The 18,985-nt window shown below is 41.3% G+C and overlaps 2 protein-coding genes across 2 annotated transcripts; both read left to right on the top strand.

The window, feature by feature from the left end:
* Positions 1-427: 427 nt before the first annotated feature.
* Positions 428-1,298, top strand: LOC146633757 (heterogeneous nuclear ribonucleoprotein A2 homolog 1). Its single transcript, XM_085352473.1, has 5 exons — positions 428-437; positions 563-648; positions 761-856; positions 946-1,092; positions 1,182-1,298. The coding sequence occupies exons 1-5, from the start codon at positions 428-430 to the stop codon at positions 1,296-1,298; spliced, it is 456 nt and encodes a 151-aa protein (XP_085208599.1).
* Positions 1,299-2,019: 721 nt separating this feature from the next.
* Positions 2,020-5,139, top strand: cenpx (centromere protein X). The gene is made up of 5 exons (XM_085352472.1): positions 2,020-2,055; positions 3,048-3,099; positions 3,180-3,233; positions 3,325-3,413; positions 5,103-5,139. Exons 1-5 carry the CDS (start codon positions 2,020-2,022, stop codon positions 5,115-5,117), a joined length of 246 nt encoding a protein of 81 aa, XP_085208598.1. The 3' UTR covers positions 5,118-5,139.
* The last annotated feature ends 13,846 nt before the right edge of the window (positions 5,140-18,985 follow it).

Here is an 18,985-nt window from a genome sequence, read left to right as displayed (position 1 = left end):
AATCTGAAGGAATATGTTTCATCAAAAGAAATAAAAATATTATAATTATTTTATTTACATTTTTTTTACTGTTTCAATGAGAAAAGTCCAGCTGGATGAACCAACGGTCTAAAAATATGACAACTTGCTCCTGCGTACCACCATGTCCAAATACAGTAAGTTAACTAGCACATTGCTACATTAACAAGTTTTCAGTAATGCCAGCCGTCCCTAGCCACCATACAGTTTCCCCCTAGCTGCTAAACAAGTTAGGTAACTCTGAACAGTTATTCAAAAATTCTTCCTGACTTTCCTTCATGAAAACACAAGAATGAAAGTGGGAGGAGTTTTCCTACCTTACATATTAACCCACTTTGCAGCAGGTTATTTCATTCTTTACCTTGGTCTAATCTGAAGTGCAGGTTTGTCTCACATCCGACTCTCAACAATGACTTCTGGTAAGTAAGGGCTTTCTTGATTTCATGTCTCATCTTTAAAGAAAATGAAATTACAAATTGTTGTGCGACTGCTTTAGATGCATCACCCTTCTATGTTATAATTTTCTTGCTCATCTTTCCCCCAGGCGGCATGAAGACAGCGCCTAACAAAAGGCCGTACATCTGTATTCCGAAAAAACTCATAGATCTTTTGGCCGAGCAATATGAACTTGTAAACAACTTTTCTCATTCCCATATCTTTGAGCAAAGCTATCATTTTATTTCCTTTTATCTTTTTATGTTTAAATGTTTCATGAAGCTCTTGAATTTCTGCTATTTAACAGGAACATGGACTGCTTGTAGAAGATCTGAATCCCTATATAAATGAAGGATATATACAAGCTTACTTCCGAGAATGGGGCACCGTCAAATCATGCAAAGTAAAGACTAAAGAAAAAAACTATTGGTTTGCTTTTTTTTCCTACAAGAGACCTGCGATAAATACTTTCTGTTTTATACTGGATCTTAGATTAGGAAGAATCCCAACTCTGGGAAACAAAAATCGTTGGCCTTTGTGAAGTTTTCTTGTGAGGAAGAAGCAGACATGGCAGACTGGGTCGGTCCTCACAATATCGGTGGAACAGAAGTTAAAGTGAGGCGCTTTGTTACTTTCAAGGTGAGCAAATGACAACTATTTTATGTTAGGGACTTTTCCAATCACAGCCTATCATAATTAAATAATATTTTTTTAAAAATGTCTTGCAGGGTGAGGAGGATTCAGAGCAAGGGGTTGATGGAGCCACAGTTAAACCTCGACCACGGCCTTCAATGGGTCTTGGCTACCTACTCGAAGATGCTCAGTGGTTAGACGAAGATGAATGAATAAACAAAGCTTTGATCCAAAGTTGACCAGCTTGAGGGCATTGGTTGTTATGTCAGTACCATACATGAGAACATACAACCTAATGCACATGTATTTATGTATGTATTTCTCTTAGTTTTACTAATAAGTTTTACTTACTTACCCATAACTGTGAATTTCTGGCTAAACAATATTTTTTTGTTTATTGTATATTTTGGAAATGTATTGTGTTTATGACATTTTAGTTAAATGTTTGTAAAGGACCTACAGATGTCACACTATAAGTGAAGTTAGTCATGTATTCCTTTGTCCAGCCACTGTTGGTGAATGTGACATGATTGTTGACTTTATGGTAACAAGACAAAATTGTGAAGTTGTAAGAAAATATTAGTTATTGTTGGTTTTCTTTGCTCAGGAATAAATACAAAGAAGTCAAAGGATTCGTGCTCTTCTGTGTTGCTGTTTTTCTGTTTTTCCTCCCATGGTAAATGTTTTATTTGAAATACTATTTGCGAAAACCAAAATATTTTTGTTCGTTTATATTATTTTGTTGTGTATTATATATAGCAAGAAAAATATTTATAAATACATCTAATATATATGTATGTATATATATATATAAAATTTCAAATCTTTCTGTAAAAGTCCTGTGTACTGTACCGTCTACATGAGTTTTGCGTCACGGGTCAACAGCCAATCGCTACGTAGAGCGCCAAGTTTCTTCTACAGCGTAAAAACAACATGGCGGAAAAGGACGTAGAAATTTCCTTTAAAAAGGTAGGAGCAATCAGCCGTTTGTTTTTAAGTGTTTATGCCTGCTTGTCCCCCCTCGTGTTTTAATAAAAAAAGCGAACTTCTTTGTCGCCGACTTGTGTGTTTCCACGCCCACCATATAAACACAACATGTTTTGTCAGACGACAGCTAACACTTTACATCTTGTTAAGATATTCAGATATTGCGGGGAATAACATTGTAACTACCACGCCGAATAAAAGACTGGGTCCTAGCGATTGCTTTAAGACCACACTTTCCAGGACAACTTCCGTTTTTTGCGCGGACAGCGGAGAGCCCTTTAAATCGCCAAATTCACCAAAGACGTTTGGTTGGCGAAAACTCGAGAAGGAATTCGACGGACAAACTTAGCTTGAAAGCCAAATACGGGTTTTTTCAAAAGTGGATACGCAGGCAGGTTTTGTTGTGTCTGTGTTGCGTTCATTTGTTATTTTTACTAAATCGTGTCTGTTTTGCTTTGTTAGTGCTTTACTAATACACTCAACAAAAATATAAACGCAACACCTTTGTTACTGCTCCCATTCCCCATGGGATGGACGTAGAGACCTAAAATTCATTCCAGATACACAATATAACCATCCCTCCCAAACAGTGGTCACAAATCAGTCCAAATGTGTGGTAGTGGGCACATCTGCAATATTGAGATAATCCATCCCACCTCACAGGTGTGCCACATCAGGATGCTGATCTGACATCATGAGTAGTGCACAGGTGTACCTCAGACTGCCCACAACAAAAGGCCACCCTGGAATGTGCAGTTTTTTGCGCTATTGGTGACCACTGTTTGGGAGGGATGGTTATATTGTGTATCTGGGATGAATTTTAGGTCTCTACGTCCATCCCATGGGGGATGGGAGCAGTAACAAAGGTGTTGCGTTTATATTTTTGTTGAGTGTACTTTCTTTGGCCAGCTACTCAGTGGAAAACCTTATGACTAATACACTCTCCCACTTTATGTGCTCTGTTCTGCACACAGGATACAGTAAGCAAACTTTTGTCTAGTTTCTTCAAAGAAGACAAAACAAAACGTGAGTGGGATAACTATGCTGTTATCAGTGACGTCTTGCTCTCTATGTGACCGTGCTGATGAAATGCCACTGTGTTGCAGTAAGCGGAGATGCCACACTGCTCATGGTAGAGATGCTTAAAGTGTTCGTGCAAGGTAAGGAGCTTTGACACAGTTGCACAACATTTGAGACACAATAACAGACTGGCTAATGATAACACTCTGAAGCTGTTATCTCCTTTTTCAGAGGCTGCTGTGAGATCACAGAAACAAGCCGAATCTGAGGACTGTGACCAAGTAGACATTGAACATTTTGAAAAGATCCTGCCTCAGCTGGTATGTGGCTCAACAGGCTCAAGAAATGTTTTCGTTTCACTTATTTCCGCTTGTTTGCATAGTCTTATCTTTAGCCCAGATTACAGCTAATACTTAAAAATAATGGGATTACTGGGCAAGTTTTTATTTTTCTTTGCAGTAAAATATATTTGTTGCATTAGCTTTTGCACTTTGTGTATGGTTCGGGAACAGCTTCTACAAATCAAAATCATCATGGGTCTTCTGCTGAACTATCTAATATTATCTATATTTAAATGGTCCATCTACTCACTTCCTTCATGCTTTTTGTTTCTCACTTTGAAATCTAAGGCAGTAGACACTGCAATAGACAGCTAGTGACTATGTCTGACTGGTATTTAGGCATATTTCACAGTGATGCAAAGCACAGTATTTAGAGTACTTTTTAACATAAAATTTTTAGTTGCAAAAATGCTGTTTTCATTCACCTTTCATGCAGTAATGATCCAATATGGCAATATTGTACAACAAAAACAAAAATATCAGTAAATGGCCTCATCCAAATGCAAGAACATTCTGTAATTTCCAGATGGTAATCTAATTATAACTGAGAAAATAACTTTGTAAGCATGCACTTTGCCCTGGAGTTTAAAATACACTAAGTTATGAAAAGCTCAACAAGTATTGTAATATCATTCTTAAGTATTTATAGTAAAACAATTAAGATTAATTAAAAAGGGATTAGTAGCTCATGTCACATGGGTAGTATTCTGGTACTGACTACCAGAATGAATGCTACAAGAATTGTAATATATATGAAAATCCTACATTGTTTAGCTTTCAGTAACTCTAAGTATATTTTAAACTTGGTGTCTTGTAATTAAACTGAATTATAAAACTCTTCCAGGGTAGCAAGTCTTGAAACAGTAGCTAGAGTAGGCCTTTAAAATGAAAGATATGCACATATTTGACAAATCATTTTCTAATCTAATCTCTGTACCATCTGTAAATTACAAAACTGTGTTCTGTTCAGAGCAGACTATCTGCTGATGTTTTTAACTTATTTTTCTCAATCCAACAAAGCTTTTTTATCAAATGCCATTTTTAAGACGTAGAATGTTATAAAGTGTTTTTGCAGTATTGATAAAAACATCTGTATACTAATCTTTTGCAATGTGCATTTGTTATTAGCGTGTGCTCAAATATGGAACTTTATAGGAGAGCTTGATTTTTTTTGTTGATGTTTTAACAGCCAAATACTCTGAGATTTTCTTCATGTATCAGTCCCAAATTACAGATCCTGCTTTGTTTTGATGGTTAAAGAAGGCGGTGAAAAATTCTAGCTTTTATCTTTAATAGGTTTTGAGGTCTTTATGCTCAATGACTGCTTCTGATTTTAATCCATTAAAAAAAAGGCCTGAAAGTAGGTGGAATGGCCTTTTAGAAAAGAAAAAAATCCGGAAAGATATTTGATATATGAAGCTGAAATGTTGCAGCACTCATTATATATGTTCACACTTTTAGGCACATTGGAGATGGTTGAGTAGAAAATGTGATGATTTGAAATGGAGTGGTAATGCAAATTTTTTCTGGGGATACGTAAACGAAAACCTTAAATGTGTAGATGCTATGAGAGCTATCATTAATCTCAAATGTATTTAACCTTTCTGCAAAAGACTTTTATGTCTGCTGTCTGACAATCTCAAATTTCTTCAATTTTCTCCAACACAGCTTCTGGACTTCTAGCACAGTGATACCACAAGATGGAGCCAGAGTGCTGCTGAGATGTCTCTCGATCAACAGTCCCCCCTTCCACAGTTCCACCAGCTAAAACTTTTCATTTTTTAGTATGACTGCAGTTTCATAAATCCCCAAATCTGAGATAACGTTGAGATTATGTTTTTATTGGAGCTGCACGATTTTAGCAGGAAGCCCCATTGCAATCCGCACGCTACCACGCCACCACCAATAAGGGCCACCTGTGCTCCTGTGTGCAACAACAGGTGCTTCCAGCATGCTCCGTGGCGCCCTTCATCAAAGCCTCCCGGAGCAGTTGGAAGCAATTAGAGTAATAAGGGGAGCAGCCAGTCCCTTAGATGATGACAAGTGCCAGGAAAAAAGGAGTACCCCCTCCGGCCACTTTGAAGTTCCCTTTTGCTGTCCTGCGATGTTTAGTTAGAGGAGGGGGGGAGGGCAAAGGGGACCTCTGGCACAGAGGGAAAGTTGAATGGGAGTGTGTGTGCACGTATGTGTGCGTGTGTTAGCCAAACACGGCCAGAGACCACACGCGTAGATATTCTATTTGAAGGGAAACATAACAAAACACATTGGAACATGGTCCAAGAAGAGCAGGCTGTAATTCTGAAGGTAAATAAACAAAAGAGGCGAGTAGTGGAGGTGCTCTCTCTACTTTCATCACAGCACAGGGAGGGAGAGGGCGGGGGGTGAAGCTGGGCCTACAAGGAAGAGGGTAATGTGGGGTTTTCTAACCTGAGCGGCTCTGATGGTTTTCCACCAGCGGTGTGTTTGACCAACGCGTCCTCGCTGTGAGTCAGCATCGCTGTGCAACACCTCGCAGTACTTATTTGTGGGGCTCTTGGGTGACTTACGAATGCTACTCACGTTTACACCTGGAACCAACTTAGGCTAAAACCAAGAATCCAGCCCTGAATAGGTGTTCAAGGACACGACACCTGGAATTTGACCCAGCATCTTTTTAGTAAGGCTCACGCTGGATTTGTGTTTCCCAGGGGTAACTTCCAGACCACACTTTCTTGTAAAAAAAGAAAAAAACTTGAGCACAGCTTAAGTCATCACCAGAGGAAGAAAAAAAATTGTAAAGGGTTTCGTTTTGTGCGTAGCCTTTGTGGAGATTAACTCAAATTGAAATGGATCTTTCCCAACAGTTGATTCTTGTGCACAAAATAAAAAAGATTATTATCTTGGATCTGTCACTGTTTTTTTTTTCCTCCCCTCCTTATGCGTGTTAGTGGAAAAAATTCATCTGAAGTCGGTATTATTAAACATACGAAAGCAGTTAGGACAAGAATGGGGAGGGGCATTGTAGAGAGTAATGAGTTAAAGCTTTTCTTGATCATACATTAAAGGCAGGGAGTGTCGACAGCCAGTCCAGACGCTTTGGAGAAGCTCCGCAGTGAGAAGCTTTTCCCAGGAGACGGAGACTGATCTGTCTCCAGCTCCTGCCTGGTCTTTGGACAGCGCCGCACGTGGGATCGGGCACTCGGCATGGCTTCAATACATCCACAGTCAATGTCAGTAGAAGCACCTGTGACTGCCATGATGGATCTTCATCTTTTTTGTTAAATTTGGCAAATTAATTAATAATCAGTGGGACTGTCAATGACAAAACTGACCCATTATGATTAAATATAACTGAGGTTATTGTCATTCTAGGAATGCCTGATCTATGTGGCTGTCTACTTTAAAGAGAGCTGGATGTTTACATAGCTCTGATAAGTTTGTGGTTCATGGTAATGTTTGTCTGGGGTGGAGTTGTCTGCATTTGTCTAAAGTGTCCCTGCGAGAGTATGTCAGGATTATGTCAGATTTTTCTCCTTAATTCTCCATTTACAACTCGGTGGTGTTTTTCTTCTGTTAGAGTCTCTGTCTCCAAATTTCTGACATCTCAAAGCTCCTTTCCTCTGAGGCCCAAAGCAAAAGGTTATGACATGTCATCATAATACGCCCTTTTCTCCCTGATTGCTGGCTTTTTTGCAATGGCAACATTCAACCAGTCAAAGAGTATGAGCTTACATCAAAGTCAAGGGCTTACATGGCCCATAAAATATTTAGCTTTACCATGATTATGTGTTAAAAACCATTTAAAGTGCCAAGTAGAACATTGCCATTACTAATGCTGCAAGTCTGAACCCTTTTCAGGCAGCAGTCCTTCAGCTTCTTTAAACATTTAGTTCTGAAAAAAGCCATTCTGAAAGTCGAGAATCATAATCCAAATGTGGCGACAGGTGTTATCGGCCTGTTGCCATTTTATTTAATCTATGCATGTTGGGAGGCACTTGCATAAATAAACATGTAACGCATGGCGTCTGTTCCTAGATGTCTGTGCGTTCGTTTATTCTATGTGCTTGCATGGATGTTGTGCTTCATCGGAGGCTGTGATAAATTAGGAGACAAGAGGCCCTTGTGGCCCCCTCGTGGGCATGAAACTGCCTAACCATGGAGGAATGCTTCAGAGGACAGAGTGGGAGCATTCCTTTCAGATACCCCATGGGTAACTCTCACACTCGTGAAAAGTTACCAGTGTTTATGGTGCTGTCTGAAAAAGACAAAATATGGTAGCAGACGATTACTGCGTGTGTGTTTTACAGGAAACTCATGTGTGTTTTGAGGCAGCAGCTCTGCTGACTGTACATACTGCTGTGACATGTGGGTATCTGGGAGGCCCCGGGCCCCACTAAGCGGCCACGGGCCCGTGCTGGGGATGATAAGAACATACCTGGCGGGTTGAGCCACTTGGGCGCTCTGCTGGGATCACTCCTAAATGGTTGTGGCGCTTGGCTGTTAGTCTGAGGCAGAAGATGGTTTGCTGCTGTGCTCCGTGTATCGGCTGGAGCTTTGGTAGCCACAGGGGCCCTAGGGGACGGAAAGGATTCTTCCGGAACCAGTGAGGTGGATGATGAGGTCAAAGACCTTGGCACGCAGCTGGACAGGGAATAGGGAGCAAGAGAGATGTACAATTAGGCCGGCGGCAGGGTTATTTCTGGAGCCCTGCGCTACTACCTTAACTACATCACCCTCCTCTTCCACCCTAAGTCCTTTACTGTCTGTGTCCACCTCCCTCCTCTGTGTGGTGGCCTATTTGGTCTCTGGATATGAAATAACAACAAAGTAATCCCCTTACATAACACTGCACAAACTCAGCGAAACAAGACCATTTAATTAATTTTGGGAGCATCTAAAAATAAAGAAGCAGTTCGTTTGAGGTGACGTGCGGGAGGTGGACTCATACCCCAAATGAGCTGCTGAGGAGCAGAGGTCAGCAGAGAACTCTATTTTTAGGTCCCATCAAAAGTGGTGATATAAAAATACTCCAGAACTGAGCTTCACAATATGTGTCAGTCATGCTTAGAGAAGCAGTAAACCTGAAGGTCACGCACTTGGAATGATGAAAGGGCCGATGTTTGATGATATTTAAAAAGAAGCCAAGTAATGACCAAAATCTCTTTAGCTGGTGGCAGGTGGCACAGTGTGAGGTTGGCCTTTGTTAGACTTGTTAAAAGACTTCATCAGCTGACATGTGAAGCCCTTGGCAAAGGGCTAATATTCGCTACGATAACACCAAAAATGTGGGCAAAACTGGTGAACCGCTGCCCGACTCTGACGTCCAAATTAAAACAAAGACGAATAACAGACAGTCGAACTGACGGTGTTAGCATTGCGCTTCTTCACATGCGCCTGGCTCTCAAAAAGCTCAAAATTGAGAGAGGACAGCGTAACGAAAAGTCAAGCGTACGTTAGCTTTTTTTGTGTGTGTGTGTTTGTGTTGGGTCAAAATAGTCCGTCTAAAGTTTCCTCCAGAGGCCAGCGTGTCGACTGTCTGTCCTCACAGTGGTCGGGGGCACCGGAACTCTAAATTAGCCCTGGTGAGTCAACAGGACAGCTTTCATGTAGACAAGGGATCATGTCAGATTGCAGGAGAGGTCAGGATCTAAGGGTTAGAGGTCAGGATGCAGTGTTGGTCCCTGTCTTTAACAGCTTCCTGTCTGCCATGTTGTGCAAACTTGGGCAGTAATCCCTTGATACAGGTTCAAAGTAGGGAGATCTATCTTGGTATTACACTGACGCCCAGGTAGTTTTTTCTGCATTAACAGTGGAGTGAGTCTTAGTAAGTGACTAACTTATAGATAGAGTTGCATAAAATTTCATACATTTTAATTTTATATTCATTGTATAAGGCCTTTACCAGGTGTGTGGCACTTTTATTTTAAATGTGTTGTTTATTGTAGACGGTTCTATTTTTATTCTTTATCAGGCTGCTGTAACACAGCATGCTGGCAACAACATTAATTTTAGTCACATGATTTAAAAGAGCACCCCAAGAAGAAGAATCACACAGTAGTAAAACTCTGTGATTGACTAGTGTAACTAGTTCTAGTGTAAGTGTAAGAATAATGCTTGTCAGCTTAAAGCTGTAAAAAAAAAAAGGGTGTTAGATTGGAACTGGGCATCAACAATCTGACTCGATCAGTTGAGGAGTGCTAGTGCTGCTAACATTTGCAGACTGCAAATGTTAAAGTACAAGTGCTCACATAAATGGGGGTCCTAAAGGTGAAAAAACTTGAAATCCCAACTCAGGACAGTTACTGCTGGTGGTTACTGTTTATAGGTACAGATAAATCATGATACACTCCTAAAATAAAATAGATTAAATACATATTGTAGTCTTTATTGTTGTCACATATTAAAAAAACAAAAAGCAGGGTGCAGGTTTAGCTCAGCTGGATGAGCAGGCAATCGTATGCTGCATGGCTGAGAGCGGCCGGCCTGGGTTTGAATCCGACCCACGGCCCTTTGGCGCATGTCTCCCTCTCTCTCTTTCTGTCAGTCTTGTCTTCACTGTATCTGTCCAATAAAGCCAAAAAATATATGAAAAAGACAACTTGAAATGTTTACATATGCTGTTACATATCCTTCGTGGTGTATATATAGCAGCATTTCACTTCAAGCAAATTCAAAACTGCAAGCTTTGCTTTTAAAAATGCGTTTCTTTGACACCTATTTCTGAACGTGTTCTGTAAGACTGCAGAGAAGCTCAAACTGTCGGGTGTGCAGTGATGTTTGATACTGTAGGGCTCTGCGATGCCGGCAAATCGCCCGTTTTTTTTTCTTTTCTTGGCTCAGTGGCAATTTCTAATAAGGTACTAACTTAAGTGGCCTCATCTTTGAAGGCAAGTATGTTCTCTTTATCCGACAGACAGGGTAATGCTTTTATTTCCCCAGACATAAAATATAAGCCCTCTCCAAAAACAGCAAAAGAGCAGATCCACTCACAATGAGCTGTATTAAAAAAAAGAAAAAGTAGCTCTCCTGGAAAAACAACAATAAATTTGAAAGGGCTTCAAAGAGCTGGTGCTCTAACTTTTCTGTACATAAAACAAAAGCACCGGCAAGTTCAAAAACCACTCAAATGTTCAGCCCATCGTGAAACAAATATCTTGCGAAACACTGAGAGAGACAGAGAGAGGTGGAAGGAGACGAGGAGAGAGATTTCTTTGAATTTGACTTTCTGTGTAAAGGTTTTTATGGTTTCTGACTAGAGGACTCCTTTCTCTTTTATATGACTTTGTTTGCAGTCATTCTTAATATGGTGATATTTTGCTGCAAAGGACAGAAGTGGCCAAGAAAGCTCCCTATTTGTCTGCATGCTTAAAATCTGTAGGTTCCCCATTTGTTCTAACAGCTAAGATTCTGTCATATAAAAGCATAGACTACTGCAACCAGATATCCTGGAGGAGCAGTTGGATACACTCCACAGGCGGAGGAGTTTCAGGACGCACATCAATGGGAGGGCAATATCCTGCATTCTGATTCTGTCAAGAGGCACAGCCATGACATGTGTGAGTGCCCAAAGAGAAAAGGCCAGGTGTCCCCGGGTCCTCTTCCATTTCGTCCAATCTAAAGCTGATCTTACTAACTAACAGCACCAGGGATCTACCACCCCTGGCACAGGAACCTGAATCACTGAGCTGTGGAGCTGCGTGGAAATGAGGAATTAGATTACTTTCAATTGCTCCCTGGCAAAAGACAAAAAAAAGGAAAAAAAAGGCTGAAAGAAGAAAACAGGCGCTTTAATGTGGCATTTCAGTGTTACAGCAGGATGTTAGATGTTCCAGATTCCCAACACTCCGGCTCTAACCATGTAACTATACAGTGCACACTAATGCCTGTCTCCCATTTGACATTTAAATGTTTAAATAAGCTGAACTGCAGTGTGCAGCAACAACAATTCATCAGGAATGTGCTTTGATTTGGGTTAGCTGATATATATATAAATATATATATATTTTTTTTTTCAGTTTTCTGGTTTGGGTAAAGACCTTTGACAAAGAAAAAGTGTCACATAGGGACGTCGATGATATAATATGAAATTTATTAAATTTTAGTGAGAAAAGAAAAGTATCCAAGTTGACTTAAAACACTAGCTCTGCAAATTGGTATTGACTGATTCAGTATTTTGTTATTATTATCAATAACTAATTGAATTATTAGCCGATGAAATTGCAGAGGCGCACAACGACTGACTCAATCTAAAATGTGAAAAATCAAATCTCAAGGAAGATGTTGACTTAATTTATTTGAAGAAATACTTCAAGAGGATTGATCCTCTTTGAAACATGGAATTAAAGCACAGCAGAAAAAATATATTTATAGTAACTTATATTTTATATTAAAAGATTTAAATAAAAATGAACGGACGCAGCTCAGACTTGCAAAAAAGGTAAATATACCACTTTGTTATCACACGTGCAAGTCTATAAAGAATCACAGGCTCCAGATTTGGTGCCAAACATTACGATCGCTGCAGAGAGAGATACTGTCTTTAAAAGCTTTCTTTTTTTAAAGCCTTTGTTATGTGTTTTTGGGGGATAGGGCCAAAGAGCTCTCTAAGGCCTTCAGTAAGACTAAGAATGAATTTAAAAAGATCCCGAAATTATTTGAAATATATTGAGTGCCGTCAATTTTAAACGGTCAGTTTGTCCAATACCACTTCAGTAAAGCCAGGCTCTGCAGGTGACTTTTGAAATGGATGCAGTAACAGGAAGAGGTTGCAAAGGCCGGGAAAAAATCCTTTGGTCATCAGGACAGGCTAAAGTTCTTTGAGAAGAAATTCACACCAAGCATGGTGGTGTAAATCATAGGGTTTGGGGGTCTCTGGGTCTGGGCATTGTGCAATCATTGTTTAACACATCTTGCAGAGACAATATACAATATTAGGGCATCTATGTGAAAGTTGAACTTGAACAGGCAGCAAAATGAAGCAGAAAGTTAATTTTGCATGCAATCAAACAGTCAAAGAGTTGTTACTGCCATAAGCTTCTGAAGCTAGATGCTACTGAATGTTAGACTTATAGGATATTTAATTGAATACATGAATGATAAATCATTACAAAACTACTACACTATCTTTAAAACCAAGTACAAGAGGATCAAGTGAAATGTCTGTTCAAATGTGTAAGGAAAGCCGACAATTTGTTGTTTTAGTTAATGAACCACAGTGATAAAAAAAACTGAAGATAAATGTTTGCCGTTTTTGCACTTTAAATGAGTGGACTACAGATTACAAAAAACTGCAATTGTATGACTTAATATTAAAATAAAGCAGAGTGTACAAAACTGTTGCCTGTGAATAATGATAAAACTACTCCTTCTAGATATAAATTAGCATCAATCAGACGACTTGTAGCCCTCATAGGATACATTTTCACTCCGCTGAGGTCATGGGTAACATGTTTACAGTGGAGTCTTACGGTGCGGTGCTGCTGACCCAGCTAGTCAAAACACAGAGAGAACTGGACGTGCCGTTCGCTGTGCTTCTGAGGTTATGAAACCTTGTATTTGCTGACGGCACCCGTATCTCCTTCCTTCATCTTTCTTAGCTGAAGAAATATTGTCACAATATGAAAAGGAAGGTTAAATGCTTAGCAGCAATGTAAAACCACAGCCACTGCTGATGCTGAGAAGGGAAGCAGACCTTGTTCATCCACAGCTAAATAAACTACTTAAGTCTATCTTATATGACTACAGACGTGATTTCTTTAATGGAAAAACCTCAAAACATGGTAATGAAAGGGATATATAAACATAGACACGGTTGATTGCCAGACTTCCTTTTGTGATTTCGCAGTGTGTTCGAAGTCTGGGGAGAGTTAGTGAAATCGTACATTGCTGCACTTTCTCTGAATCAAAAACCAGCGATAAAAATCTGCTGCATGAGATTCACAAATACGTCTACAGGCAGCCAGGCCTCTAACATCTCTTACTGTCCAAATCAAATCTCAAATCAGCTGTGTTAAACCTGACAGCAATAAGGTAACCTCTGGGTCTTGTTTCCTGTGCTGCCGATAAATATGGCCTAATTACTCTCCAGTGGAATTGTTGGGACAGATGTTACAGTTGCATCCCTGCTCCTTGCCGAGGTACATGTTGATGGTTCACAGACTGTTTACACGCTTCTCATTCATCTGTGCTATGACCATTCCCAGTTGTAGCTGTTTGCAAACCCAAGTTTAGTGGTTTACATAGCTGAGCCCCTCCAGCATGTGGAGCCCATGCTCTTTACCCTCTGCTTGTTTCGTGACTGCACGCGAGCAAATAAATACAAAGTGAAGATGTATGTTCAAAAGTAATCCACAGAGGAGTGGGCCTCGCGGGCATGGGATCTAAACAGACTATGAAGACTGTATATGTGGAATGAGTTAAACAAGTGACACAGAACATTATACTTTGATCTGCTAATTATAGCAGAAAACAACCTGGAAACAAAGCCGCCGGGATCTGATTGACCGCATTACCTGCATTTTCCACATTGCACACACTGAAAATATCCAAGACATAAATGTTGAGGTTCAGCAGCTTATGCTCTTTGTTCTTTTTGATTTTTCTATTACAGCAGTTACAGATTCACAAACAAACTAATGATTCTTGAAAACGTCCCTTAACAGTTTCAAGACTGTGGATTTTTCTTTGCCACTCGAGGGCAGCAAACAAGCTGTGAGTGCAACACTGGCATGTAATGAATGTGCTGGCTTAATTACACATCCAGCAGTTACGGATAAGTGTTGCTGGCCACATGAGGACTGTACGGAGAAATCAATGAGTTTTAGCTCTGTTCTTAGCCTTAACTAACTGCTGATAGAAGGTTCTGGCTCTTTAGTTTTTATTGACTCAGCTGTGGGCGCCAGCTATCACTGATTGTGTTTTGGGAAATTTTTTTATTTCCTGTCAGCTTTACTGATATCACTTCAAATAACAAGTTTAAAAGTTAGGAGTAAGCTGAGACTCCCTTGCAAAAGATAAACTTTCTGGACTCTCATTTTTGAAGTGTCAATGTTAACATTTTTGTGGGACCGAAAAGTAGCCACATGTACGCAAGAGGGAGGATTGTTTATCAAAGTTCATCCATAAGCTGCAGGGCTGCTATGCACAGACACAGAGAGCTGCAACTCTAAGGAGGAGACTGATAAAGTACTAGAATTTTAAATCTGCGTTTGTGTATATTATATGTAGGGTGTAAATTCTGAATAATGATTAAACAGGGTCAATATCTTATACTCGTGAATTTTTCTTCCAGTGGCAAAAGAAAACATTTGATTATTGTTGAGCTGTCATTTTTATCTTCCAAAGATTGTACACTCCTCAAAGGCATTAATACCTGCGCCTTGGTGATGCCTTTAATTGCCATTTAGCATTAAGCTGGCTGAACAATAAAACCCAGGCTGCGGGGATGTTGTCAGGTTTAATGAGACCCTTGGTGAATGAGGTCTGCTGTGTCGGCACCACCAAAGGCTGCTGCCTGAATTCGCCTCCAGTGGACCAGAGTGGTCCTGTGGGGATTTGATGGGCTCAGGGAGCACAGACTGTCCCCCCTTTCATTGTGGGGGTGTCAGCGGCCGCAGTGGCACCAGCAGCCCTTGCTGTGCGTGGATATGCGGACAGAGAGAGCAGCAAAAGAGAGTGATGTGGCATTAAGACGATCAGCGCACGGAGAGAAGAAACTTTTATGAGGTCCAGGAGCAGCTGGTGGTCGTGCACAACACCTGATTCCAAAGAGTAAAATATATGGGCCATTTTGTCCCATTGGCAGAATTAAAGAATGAGAACATACAGTGCCAGGCACAAACAGACTTATGGAGACACTGACATGCTACACAAAAGAGAACAGAGCCAAAAAGAAAGAAAGAAAGAAAGAAAAAGCAGTAACAAGTGTGAACTCTGGGCCCAAATTTTAGAGGGCTACATGGTTCACAGTTTCACATGGAGTCCTCCGCCTTCAGACCCCATTCCAGTTACTTTGATTCTTTATTCACCAATCCCCTCTTTTAACCCCCACCTCCCCATCCTTAAGTCCAGCTGATGGAGGCTCTTTTGTCAAGCAGCACCCAGGCAACAACATCAAAGAGCTGCTGGCTGACTGAAAAACAAAACTAAACTAAAAACTAAAGAAATCCTCGAGGGAATGGAGATATTCAGCACCCCGGAAAGGGAAGCGAAAACTACATATACAGCAGGAGAGAAAGAAAGAAAGCAAAAAGAAAGAAAGAGAAAGAAAGCTGTCGGATATCCGTCATCATTAAGTGAATACACAAAGGTGTGGGTTGGGTCATTCTCAGTTTGATGACAACAATAAACAAATGAAAAAAAGACATTATACTTTGCATAAGACCTTAATGACACTTTCTTTGTGTTGGATCATCAAAGCCCATTAGGGGACAGAGAGAGGGCCTCCACTGCTGTTCGTGACCACTTCCTCATTCAGTGACAGCTGAATTGGAGGATAGTTGGATTGTTGTGCAAGACAATGTCATGCTTTTGGACTGAATGCTTTGCTTTGATCTCGCGGGATGCCCTTGAAGCTTCATCACGGGATGATATGTTAACAACCTGTCTGGTTACTCTAGTTTGATTCTTCACCTACTTCCCTGCCAGTCGGAGCTCCAAGGGAAAGGGGACAGTGGGAGGGGTAAGGGGAGATAAAAGTCTTTCATCTCTGCCCCCATGTGGGAGCCCTGTAGAGTCTCGCTCGGCGTGGCATCAAGCCTTGTCTCGTACCCACAAAGTGCCCGCCAGTGACACACTGACTCCAGAGCTTGGCACCAGGTCTTCAGTCAGCGCTGAGCAAACCCTCTATTCAGCAAGATGGAGGAAACACAACTAGATCGGGCCCGCAGCTTATAATTAAAAGTCCTTAGCCTCAAAGAGCACAGCATCTCCATCTTAATGGTAGGCTTCAATCTGAGGTATTGGTTTAATACTTACTCTGCGTCCCATCAGATAGGGATGAGGACATAGTAGGAAGGGAGACATTAGGACTACAAAGAACATGTGTCCCATCAAGGATTAGAGGTTCACTCTTCCCTCAGTAGGCTAATTGCTGGATTGGCCGGATCAAAATCACTTCATCGAGATCAAGGCCACTGTCTTCTTCTTGTCTCGCTACTCTGTTGCACAATAACTCAACAAAAGCAGCGGAAAACCAGGGGAGGGAGCGAGGATGGTGGTGGTGGTGGGGGGAAACCAGAAGTCGCGGAGCAAAGATGAATGTAGTTCATGTTTAGAGAGCATGTTGTGTGATTAAGGGAAGCCCACATCAAACATTGTGGCTCAAGAAAACCACCAGTTGAAAAACAAGTTGCTTCTTCAGTGCAGAGCAGCGCAGACTGGAGATGCTGTTCAGAAGGCAGCCCAGCCCAAAACTAACCCGCCTGTCTGTCTTTTGAGACAAACAGGGAAATAAGAGGCATAGGTTTGCAGAGCACCAGGAATTTGTTCTCAATGAGAGAGCAGGACGAAGCACAGGCTTTAAGCAAAGTGAAACTTAAGGATGTAAACATACATGAATTTAAATCAGGACATGCCATAACTTGTGAACTTTCTCTCAAAACACCCAGTTGATAGAATTTTAGATGTAGACATATCAATATCATTTCAAAAAGCAGCTTCACCTTTTGCCCGTCACTCAGTGCTGATGCATTTAATATAAAAATGTTGATGTTGCAAAAAATGGCTTCGTGTACATAGTTTTGCATAACAGGAGACGGAATTCTTCTCAAGCCTTGTGTTTGGCTTAATATTTCTATGTATTTGGACAAAACCTCAATGCCCTCGCAGGTTCTCTTGTACATCCGTGAGAAACGCGACATGAAAAGGATGGATAACACGCCCTTTTCCCACAGAGGGAACTTGAGTGGACAGAAGAACGGCAATGTTGTGGCCACATGTGTAATCTTGTTTACTTACGCTTGCCTTTTAACTGCAGGAATCTCGTGATCTAAACAGCGGCATGAAAAATTATTGGCATGTGAGGCGCTCTGCGTTTGATTGGAACGGGAGAAAGTGCCTATGCGTCGACCCGCGTCAGCTAGAACGCCTACAGGAAGACGGACACAAGCGATGTGTCTCCTGCTTCCACACACACACAGAAACACGCAAACTTCAACAGCCTCTTAAGCAAAGATATGTTTATTTTATAAACCGCAATCATGGAAATCTCCCCTTTAAACAATAAACTTCCAACTACTTCATCTCTCTCCTTGCCAGGACCACATCAAACAAATCCTAAGGTCAACAAGGGTCAGCAAAAGGATTTGGATAATGATGAGGCTCAGAGAAAAAGACTGAGGGTGGTGAAAGAGAGATGGTAAAAGAAGGGGAGGGGAGCTGATGGGAAACCAAAGGAAGAATGAAACTGGTGGAGAGAGGAAAGGTGCAAAGGCTAGGTCTTGTAACGACAGACCCCTTGATTACATTGTTGCACAAATAAACAGGCCCTCTGCAGGCTCCCTGGAGCCCAGCTGTGGTGCAGGAGAGGAAAGCTTTCATTTCAAGGGGCTGAGGTCGAGCCACGCAAGTGATAGGATGGGGCCTGACCATCTACCCACACCATCTCCATCAGCAAGTCAATGAACAGAGCAACAGGGAAACATCTCGCTTAAGGAGCCCATTGCTTATGTGCCATTTCCTGCCCTTACAGATTGCCTAGAAACGCCGTCAGGGTGCAGATTAATAACTGTCAATCTCTGAGAGCTACAGAGAGGCGCTCTTTAGGTTGAAAAGCGGAGAGGAAGAACGTTGCATAGCTGCGCCTTTTGATGATGATGAGGGACCATCTGTAAGGGGTCAGATAAGTTTTGGAGGCAAGAAGCTGAGAGAGACAAGGTTCAGATGCCCTTGAGCCACATCTGCAATCGTCTTTCGTTCACCTCCGACCATTACAGAGTCCTGGTCCTCTCTTCTCTCTGTGTCCTGCAGCTATCAAAGCCCACATCAAGGCATGCCCCTGCCAAATGTGTGCCCCCCTATTAAGGGGCCATCATCAGATAAACAAGATAAACAAGTCTAATTCCTGGCAGGACTGATCAAAAGACTCAATGTTAACCCCATGGCCAATTTCAAGTAGGCAAAAATCAAACACAGATGAGGTCATATGGAAATGGGCACAAAAGGGGACAGTGAAGAGGGAGGAGAAAAGAATGGAAATGGGTTTGGAAGCAAGTATCCCCCATGAATTGTACCCTTATCCTCACAGGAAAAACAACATTCCTGCCTTTCGTGCAGCCGTGCGCACCTGTTCATCGCCACACATCAACAGCAACAGACGGTGAATCCCTCCAATCCCCCCAAATTGTAAAAATCATCTTGGCTGCTCGTAGTTGGAGCGACAACTTGGCTGCACACTCCTGCAAAAAATGATACATATGCAACCCTCCATTCTTTTCTCTTTTTTTGGATTTCCCTGAAAAGATGATTGCGTCACACAGCCCAAACATTTGCGTATATGGTGGTTTTTTATTAATCTTTTTAAACTTTTTTCCAAAGCTCTTATGTCATTTCTTCTATAAATCACCCTAACCCTT

The sequence above is a fragment of the Diplotaxodon limnothrissa genome, linkage group LG4 (assembly GCF_057381915.1).
Source record: "Diplotaxodon limnothrissa isolate DT_005_m linkage group LG4, D_limnothrissa_male_GT1.1, whole genome shotgun sequence".
Lineage (NCBI taxonomy): Eukaryota > Metazoa > Chordata > Actinopteri > Cichliformes > Cichlidae > Diplotaxodon > Diplotaxodon limnothrissa.
Note: the sequence above shows the minus strand (reverse complement) of the source record. Positions and strands in the feature narration are given on the sequence as shown.

Excerpts from the sequence above, each read along its gene's own strand:
- LOC146633757 (XM_085352473.1), top strand. Across the intron at positions 857-945 it reads GCACCGTCAAATCATGCAAA|ATTAGGAAGAATCCCAACTC; the intron begins GTAAAGACTAAA and ends ACTGGATCTTAG. Across the intron at positions 1,093-1,181 it reads GGCGCTTTGTTACTTTCAAG|GGTGAGGAGGATTCAGAGCA; the intron begins GTGAGCAAATGA and ends AATGTCTTGCAG.
- cenpx (XM_085352472.1), top strand. The coding sequence starts at position 2,020 with ATGGCGGAAAAGGACGTAGAAATTTCCTTTAAAAAG. Across the intron at positions 2,056-3,047 it reads TAGAAATTTCCTTTAAAAAG|GATACAGTAAGCAAACTTTT; the intron begins GTAGGAGCAATC and ends TTCTGCACACAG. Across the intron at positions 3,100-3,179 it reads CAAAGAAGACAAAACAAAAC|TAAGCGGAGATGCCACACTG; the intron begins GTGAGTGGGATA and ends ACTGTGTTGCAG.